A 9,096-nucleotide genomic window follows, 5' to 3' on the forward strand; every position below is an offset into this window, starting at 1 on the left:
CCTGCCCTCTGTCACCTCTCTCTTCCCAGTACCACGACCCCTGCCATACACCCCTATCCTCCCATCACTCTGTCCCTCCCTTGTGTCACTGCGTCCCTCCAGGCACTGTCACCCTCTGCCCACATCACCTGCCCTGGTCCTGGGCCATCCGTCCCCCCAAGGAGGAGAATTTCTGCTCCCTCCCTCCTCCCCCCCAGGCTGCGTATGGACAATCCCCATGGCCCAGCACACAGCATCCCGGGGCTTCAGGCACCGCTGTCCGGCAGGAAGCGTTGCCATGGCTACAGGGGTGGAAAAAGATAATTCACATCCAGAGCTCTCAGCTGATGGATGTGATTAATTAATGATGGGAAGAACGCAGGGACGCTCAGCACAGGGCAGGGATGCAGCCCTGATGCTCATAGGATGCAAAGGAGTGTGAGGGGCTGAGGCTTTGGGGAGTGAGTTTGGGGGCTCAGAGGGATGGGTCTGGCCCCACTGCTTTTCCTTCCCCCTCCCTTCAAAGTTTCACCCCCGATAGATGCAATAGGATGTGGCCAAGAGCAACAAATCCTTGCAGTGAAGACCTGAAGCTCATGGGAAAAACCAGAAAGCCCTCCATTCAAAGGCAGATTTTTGGTAATGAGAAATGTCTGATGGAGTTCAGATAACTTGAGGGCAAAACACAGTTTTTTTTGGCACCTGCCCATCCCGAAACAGACCCCATTCAGGTCCTAACGGGTTCCCTGCTAACCCCCAGCACCAGAACAGCAAACACGAAAACCCCATTGCCAGGATCACAGCAAGCTTTATTTCCTCCTGGCACCATCGTGCCTTTGGAAACCCAGCAGCAGTAAAGGTGGTTGGGCTAAAAGCACCCCAAAACCAGATGGATGCTCTCACTCATGGTAAATCTCCCCGTCCTGCAGCACGACTCCCAGGGCTCTCCCCTCTCCTCACCTCAGTTTGGGTATTGGGAAAAGTTTCTTCTTGGACAGAGCAGTGAGGCACCGGCACACAAGGAGCTGGGGGAGTCACCATCCCTACGGATGTCCAAGAGGCATAGGGATGTGGTCTGGAGTGGTCATAAGCATGGGTTGATGAGCAGGGATTGGAATTAGATGGTCTTTAGTGACCCTTTCAACCTAATCTATCTACGGCTGGACTAGGAAGTATTTCTATAGAACAATTTGGCAAAGGTAGAGTTAGTCATTTGGTAGATGTTGGGACCCCATACACACAAGGCTTCATCCTAAAAGCTGCCTCACATGAAGTCCCACCCTACAGCTGCCCTTGGAGCCCACCACCTACCCCTCAGGGAGAACTGATGGTACTGGAGGAGCCCCCATCTCCCCAAGATGGGCCGTTCGGAGGCCTCCCTGCACACTGCAGCCCAGCCTGATGTTGCTTAATTAATGAGGCTGCCTGAAATCCCAGCCTTAGCTACGGCCAGCAGCACAGCTGCCTTCTGCGTGCACTCAAGAGGCTTTGTATTTACCAAGTATTAATTAGACGAATGTGAAGCACCATTTTCTAGGCAGGGGGATATTAGACGGCCTCCCTCTGTCCTGTAACAAAACAAGCACAGACCGGGATGGGTCTGAGAGGGGAGAGTGAAAAGTTGGCTGCTCAAGAGAGGTGGTGGTGCCCCATCCCTGCAGACAGCCAAGGTCAGGGAATGGGGCTCTGAGCACTGATGGAGCTGGGGGCGTCCCTGCTCAGAGCAGGGAGTGGGAGCAGACGGCCTTTAACCCAACTCAAACCATCCTATGATTCTGCTGGTGCCAACATCTGCATCACTCCCAACACAGCATCATCCCTTGGCACCAACACAGAGGGCTCCAAGTACCCACCCAGGCAAACTCATTGAGCCACAGCATCCTTCTGTGCCCCAAGCCAAAGGGATGTCACAGTGGGCTGAGGCCTGCACAGAGCACTGGCATGCAACTGATCCACTCAATTTAGCAAGGCAGATTGGAAGCTTTCCATGGTGAGCTGGGTTCCTGGGTTCAGCCTGTGCCATTGGAGAGCACTCGGCTCTGACAGCAGTAGGCTTGATGGAGAGCTCCAAGATAAATGGATGTAAAAAGTCATCTCCTAATTACAGCTCCTGCTTCACACTCAGCCGCAGCCTGACCTTTGGGGAATAATGAATAATGCATTGATATGGGGAACAGTCACCTTTCCCTTGTAGCCCATCAGCACTCCGGTAAAGAGAGCACGGTGGCCCCTGATATGTCCTAGGTTTGGTTTCTTCATGAAAAGTTCAGTCTTTCCACAGGCCAGCAGAGGACTTTCCTAGGCCAACAAAGGAGCTGGCTACCAAAAAGGGGAATCACTGTGGGAAGATTCAAAGCAAACCTCAGCATCCAAGTAGCTAAAGCACAGAGACAAACTCAACCATCTCCTCCCAGTCAGAACATCAGAGTGGGACCATCCCAACCAGAAAGAGAAACAACAATCTGTTCCAAACTGGAATGCCAGAATGGGACCTTCTCACCAAGGGCTGTCCCTTGGCACCTCCTAGCATCCATGCGCTGTGATTCGGATGCTAAATGGTTGAGGTCAGGGAGAATTTGGGCCAAGCTTGCTGATGAGGTGCACAACCAACTTCTGCAGGGCTTTGGCCTGGCACGCTGAGACGCGCAGCACATCCTCGTGGCTGGCCTTCTCCTGGCTGCCATAGCTCATCACTGCCGTGTTGGTGATGAGAGACAGCCCGAGGACACACAGGCCACAGTGCCGGGCCACGATCACCTCTGGCACAGTGCTCATGCCTGGGGGGGAGAGGAGCAGGATGAGTGGAGTTGGTCTGGATTCACAGCAAAACAGCTCTCTGAAAAGAGGTTGTGCCAAGTGGGGTTTGGGTTGGATATTAGGAACAATTGCTGCTCTGAAAGAGCAGTGAGGCACTGACAGCTGCCCCAGAGAGAAGAGGGAGTCACTGTGCCTGGAGGTGTCCCAGAGCCATGGGGATGTGGTACTGAGGGATGTGGGCAGTGGGCATGGTGGGGGTGGGCTGTGCTGGAGTTGGGGATCTGAGAGGTACCGCAGTTGCCATCCCTGAACAGCCAGAACTCTTGTGGAGGTCTGCTTTGTAGGGAAGGGCACAGCAAAAAGAGTTCCAGAATGTTAAAGATCCCAGAAAAGCACAATTATTTCTGATAGGGTCCCACTGAAGTGGAGCCACCTGAGCGTGGGATACGTATGATTTGGAAAACAAGCAGAATATTGTGCTTGGCTCCTCATTCTAGACAGCCATAAGCACACTCATTCTGCAGATCCATCCTAGAAGACCGAAAAGGTCAGCCTCGTGCAGGACGGGTGGTTTAACCCACTGCTAAGCACCCAGTTGACCCCACAAGCCTGGCCCACGCAGCTCACCCACAGCATCTGCTCCCAGGGCCTGCAGCATGCGGCACTCGGCGATGGTCTCGTAGCAGGGACCCGCCATCATGCAGTACACCCCATCTCGGGTGAAGCCCAGGAAGCCCAGCTCCTGTGCGCTCTCCATCGCCAGGCTGAGCAGGTCTTGGTCATAGGCGTCGGACATGCAGGGGAACCTCACGCCAAACCTGCAAGGCACAGAAAGGCAGAGCCATGCTGATACTGCGGCCTCCATCAGAGCCCTGCAATGTTCAGCCTCTGGAGAAAGAGGGAATGGTGGGGATGCCAGGCTCATCAGCACCTGCTTCTGTCCTCGTGGCATTTCTGCTAGATTGAATCACTCGAAACCCTCCACGTGCAGGGATAACATCTGTCTGAAGGTTTAGCTTCTGTATTTGGTGTTGTTGGATGTGTTGTGCTTCAAGGCTGGCTCTCTTGCTTGCTTTGGATCTTAAGACACCAACCCAGTCCTGCTCCCAACTGAGCAAATCCTTCTATTGGCCCAAGGACAGCAGGAGAAGATTCCCCAGCTCAGTTCAGCATGCTGGGCCAGGTCCCTCATTCAGGCTATTAAAGCTCCTGGATGGCTTTCATGTTCCTCCTATTGAACGTTCCAGGCAGTAGTGGCTTATTTTATGTTCATAAACACTAAAATATCATAAACAACTTTGCAGTCTGGTCTGAGGGAATAAGTATTCATCATGAAAATCGCTTCTTTCCTTTCCTGAAGGATGCCCAGCAATGCGTTCAGGCCAATCTCTAATTTATTAAATCAAATCTGCGGATTCTTGCCTATATTCCTTTTCCACATCACTTCATTGCCTCCAGATTTTCCTAGCTATGCTTAGATAAATCCTTCCTGGTGGCTGAGCGGGGCTGGCTTTTAGAAAGAGTTTGCTCAGCTGAAGCTTGTATGAATCAGCTTGCAAAGTCTTGTCAGACCTTTTGCCCATTTTGGTGCCTTCATCAGCACTACAGAACTCCCCAGGCACTGCAGTCTGCACTGAGAAGCTGCTTCTGGGAGGCAGTGAGACAGCCACACTGCCTTTGAATTCTGCCCAGGTGAAGTTGTTGTTTGGCTGGTGTTTTTCCTCCCGTTCCCAAGTGATTCTGCAGGCCCAGAGAGCTTCAAGCACTCCTCCGTGTGGCTTCTTTGCTTTTGGTCATCCTTTCCTCCCACCCACGCCAGTTTCTATGAAGATTTGAAAGGAACTACCAGCTAGAAACCAGGCACACCATCACTCTCTCTGCCAGAACTTTCTTTTTGGAAGGATCCCAAGTGCCTGCCCTGAAAACATGTCCCTTTCATCAAGGTGAAGGTCCCAAGCCAATAATACATTCAACTCCCTTGTTAACTAAGCTTATGAGAGAGTTATCACCACCTTCACCACCTCCATTCCATCCTCTGGCTGTAGACATCTGCCTGTCATCCAGCTTCTCTCCTGCCTGCTTGGTTAGGAGATCCTTCTTGTTGCTGTTATTTCCTTTTCATCACAATCCCCCCTCTTTCTTTCCTGCCTTGGATCTCCCCTTCTCATTTTAGACTTCACTGATATCTCATGCTCCCTTCCATGCTGAGCCCAAGCCTTCCGTGGGCACGTCCAGCCTGGCCTGGGACCATTATAGCACTCCTAGAGTCATAGAATCATTAAGATTGGAAAAGACCTCTCAGATTCTCAAGTCTGCCCCCGCAACCACCACGCCCCCTGACCACATCCCTCAGTGCTACATCTCCATAGTTCTTGGCTACCTCCAGGGATGGTGACTCCTCACCTTCTTGGGCAGCTGTGCCACTGCCTCACTGCTCTTTCGGAGAAGAAATTGTTCCCAAAACCCAACCTAAAAATCATCCTGCAATCCAACCCCTTACACTCTTTTCAACACTACTTGGCAGCCAAGTAGGGGATCTGGCACATCCCCTCTGGGGCTATGACCCTGCCAATGTTGGTTGCCTTCCACCATATAGTGCTTTGGGGAGGGATTTAGGATCATAGATGATTGGGACGAGATATAATGGCCTTATGTTGTGCCAAAGGAGGTTCCGAGTTCAATGAGCTAGTTGCTTCCCTTGGAGCAGCTGGGTACAGCCTTGACCTTTCAGTACTTGGGGTTGAGGAGACATCTAGGGACAAGGAAAGACATAATCGGCTATAGAACAGCTTGGACATCAGTGTGAAGGAGACGAGCAAGGACAGGAGCTGTGCTGGAGCCTGCAGAAAAACCCATCATGGAGAGGATGGTGAGGTGCTGGCAATGAGAAGTGTAGGTGCCCCATTCCTGGAGGTGCTCATGGTCAGGCTGCATGGAGCCCTGGGCAGCCCAATCTAGTGCCTCTACATGGCTGGCAACCCTGCCCGTGGCAGGGGATTGGATCTTGATGAATGATAGTTGAGGTCCCCTCCAACCCAAGCCATTCTATGACTCTACAGAGCTGTTTTAAGGCAGTAATATTAAACCTCCATCAAACAAGCATTGTTATGATTTTTTTTTTGTATGTGTGTTGCCCACTGTAGGAAGGGGAAGCTGCCTTACCTCTCATCGTTTGGTCCACGCAGTGGGTTCTGCCCTCCCATGCCAAACATGCTGATGTGATCTCTAATGAGCATGACGTCCCCCACCTGGAAGTGGGGGTTCAGCCCCCCAGCAGCATTGGTGACAATCAAGATCTCCACCCCCAGGAGAAAGAAGACCCTGATGGGAAAGGTGACCTGCAGGAACCAAAGAGATCCATCCAGTGAGTGCCACAATCTCAGCTTGGGTGTTTGGTGTCCCAGGCACGTGGTCTTGGCATAGGTGGGATGAGTTGGTAAATTGAGAAGGTGCAAGAACGGAAAGAAAGATGAGATCACAGTGGACTAGCAGTGCAAACATAGCCGAAGGTGGCATTACATATCTGGTCAATTGTCCCTGTTCAATTGAATATAACAGCAGCAGAAAAAGACATGACGACCATGACCAAGAGCATTGGGAGTGCATGAAGGATGGGGAGACAGTGCAGAGGGTTTGGAGCAGCCTGCAGCGGCCTTCCTGGGGAGAAGGGGAGATTGTAGGCAGTTCGTGCTATGCAGAGAAGGGCCTCTGGGAGCCTGCAAGCAGACAACCCAACCTTTTTTCCCTAATTTTAAATTTCTCCCTAATTTAAATAATTTTAATGTTTTTAAGCATATTAAAAAACTAATTTTGAAAAGAATTCCATTAAAATTCAAGCCCGCATTTATTATGGTTGCACTAAGGTTAAGTAAATGCAGCACAAATAGAATATGCAGATAATTTTTTCCTCTCTGCCAAGGTCTTGCAGAGATCAAACCACAGTGCTGATTGGAAGGAACACTTATGTACACAGACCTGGAGTTTAATTGATACACGAGCTTCTTACAGCAACGATGCTTTCTGCAGAAGCACAGAGATTGCTTTCTTAATTTCAGTTCATTCACATTAGTTTGCTCCAGCAACTTTGTCTGAAGTTAAGGAATTGGTGGGATTGGGAAAAAAAAACCAAAATAATTCAATTTTGAGGAGCCAGGAAGGAACTGGGATGGTCGGTGGTACTCCTACAACATTCAACAATGTCAATACTTGAATTTTCACATTTGTAAGCTGGGAGAGTACATCATCTTATTCCAGCCAATGGAAAAAACCCCTAAACTACACAAATGCAAAAGAAGATTAAAATAGATTATTTCTATCACTCATAGTTTTGTGGTTGCAGATTCAAACTATGATTAAAATGACTGAGCTAAACCACAAAAGTAATCTGCCTTATACAATGTATGATTCTGCCCTGGGAGCGTGGCAGAGCTATCTACAAACTGCCTGACTGCCTTTCCCTCTGGATTCCTAATTGTATTTCGTTCTGGGGTTGATATCAGAGCTATCCTCCCACAGCTAAGTACCAAAGCATGCTCTGCTTTCATCTCTTGGTAAAGACCTCTTTGGGGTGTGAATGATCTGCAGAACTCACCGTGCTGATGGAGTATCCCTCGTAGAAGTGGAAGCGTCCCTGCATGCAGACGCACGGCCGCCCACTCAGCTCCCCAAACACCAGCCTGCCCGCGTGCCCCGACACTGCAAGGGAACAGCAGCATTGTCTGGGGCTCATTCATTCTAGAGGGATTTCTCAGCTGGCAACACATCACACCTGAAATGGGGATTTCTGCTCCCTGTCAGGTGGACCCAGAACACAGCATTCCTCATCATGACCCTGAAGGGTCGTGAGATGTTAAGAACAAGCAGCCAGAGATCAATTTGCACTGACAGCCTGCAGAGGAACATCAGTTCAGGATGTTACAATTTCTTGAGCTCCTTTCTGTCTAAGCCTTTTCTTTTGTTTATAGAACCATCTAGGTTGGAAGGGGCCATCAAGATCACAAGCCCAACCATCCATCCAGCAACCCAATCTGCTGAGCCCCGACACTAATCCATGTCCCTCAGTGCCACAACCACACCTCAGGGATGGGGAATCTACCACTGCCCTCCACAGCCCATCCCAATGCTGAACCACTAAGTTCTCCCTAATGTCCTAAACCTCACCTGCTACAGCTTCAGGGGACTTCAGGATGAATTCAAACTTATTGAGACATGGAGGCCCTGGAGCATTTCCAGAGAAGGGAATGGAGCTGTGAGGGGTCTGAGCACAGTGCTGTGGGGGCAGCTGAGGGAATGGGATGGGTCAGTGTGGAGGAGGAGCTCAGGGGAGAGCTCACGGCTCTGCACCCCCTGACAGGAGGTTGTGGGGAAGGGAGGTCAACCTCTGCTCCCAGGTAACAGCAATAGGGTGAGAAGCGATGGCCTCATGTTCCCAATACCCAACCTGAACCTCCACAATTGCTTTTCCACAAGAGCAGTGATGCAGTGGAGTCCCCATCCCTGGAGGTGTCCCAGAGTTGTGGGGATGTGGCACTGAGGGACGTGGACAGTGGGCACGGTGGGGGTGGGCTGGGGTTGGACTTGGATCTGAGAGGTCTTTCCCAACCTTTATGATTCTACAATGAACTCAAACTCTTCCTTGGCAATATCACAGTTGTTAGGTTACAGCTACCACATGGATAGCACAATGTGTGGTGTGGGTCCAGGCCTCGTGGATGTCACTGACATTAGGGTTGAGATGCAGCCATGCGAATGCACATTTTGCCTCTGAAGGACCCTGTGCCCAAAGCCAAGAGATGTGGTGGATGTTGGTTGGAGTTACCCACGTCTCTGTTGCTGCTGATGGCTGGGCTGCTGTGCTAACCTGTGCTCCGTGGGAAGTGAGGGATATCCTCATAGGGAAAGACCATCTTGTGCTCCAGCATATCTGCCAGGTCTCCCAGCCCGGATCCACAGACGATGGCAATCTTTGGGCACCGAGCAGTGCGGGCACGCAACCAGTCTGCTGTTTCCTTGTACACCTCATAGCTGTTCCTGCAGGAGAAGAGGAGATCAGTGAACCTGTAACCCCATCCAAAGAATAAACTTCAAAAGATAACAGTCCTGAAAAGGCGCAGAGGAAAAAAAGATTTATTAAGACTAAAACGGTAGGAACTTCACTGCTATTACAGAAGATGTTTCTCTATAGCAATCACTTTTAATCTCATTTTACCCCTGGCCACAGGCAAGTTATTTGAATCCTCTCTGCCAGACTTATTTTATAGTGGAAAGTGGCTAATGATACCCATATCACCCAGATGTCACAAGGCATAACAGCTCATGCTTCTGATGTCCACGAGTTATGGAAGGAATGGAAAAGCAGTT

General features: G+C 50.5%; 1 protein-coding gene across 1 annotated transcript; it reads right to left on the reverse strand.

The window, feature by feature from the left end:
• Nucleotides 1–220: 220 nt before the first annotated feature.
• Nucleotides 221–8,819, reverse strand: PNP (purine nucleoside phosphorylase; the record flags this gene model as incomplete). Its single annotated transcript, XM_040646019.1, has 5 exons — nucleotides 221–2,756; nucleotides 3,364–3,554; nucleotides 5,899–6,074; nucleotides 7,328–7,431; nucleotides 8,597–8,819. Coding segments are annotated over 5 exons (906 nt in total), but the record flags the coding sequence as incomplete, so codon positions are not given.
• Nucleotides 8,820–9,096: the final 277 nt, after the last annotated feature.

The sequence above is a fragment of the Gallus gallus genome, chromosome 11, assembly GCF_016699485.2.
Source record: "Gallus gallus isolate bGalGal1 chromosome 11, bGalGal1.mat.broiler.GRCg7b, whole genome shotgun sequence".
NCBI lineage: Eukaryota > Metazoa > Chordata > Aves > Galliformes > Phasianidae > Gallus > Gallus gallus.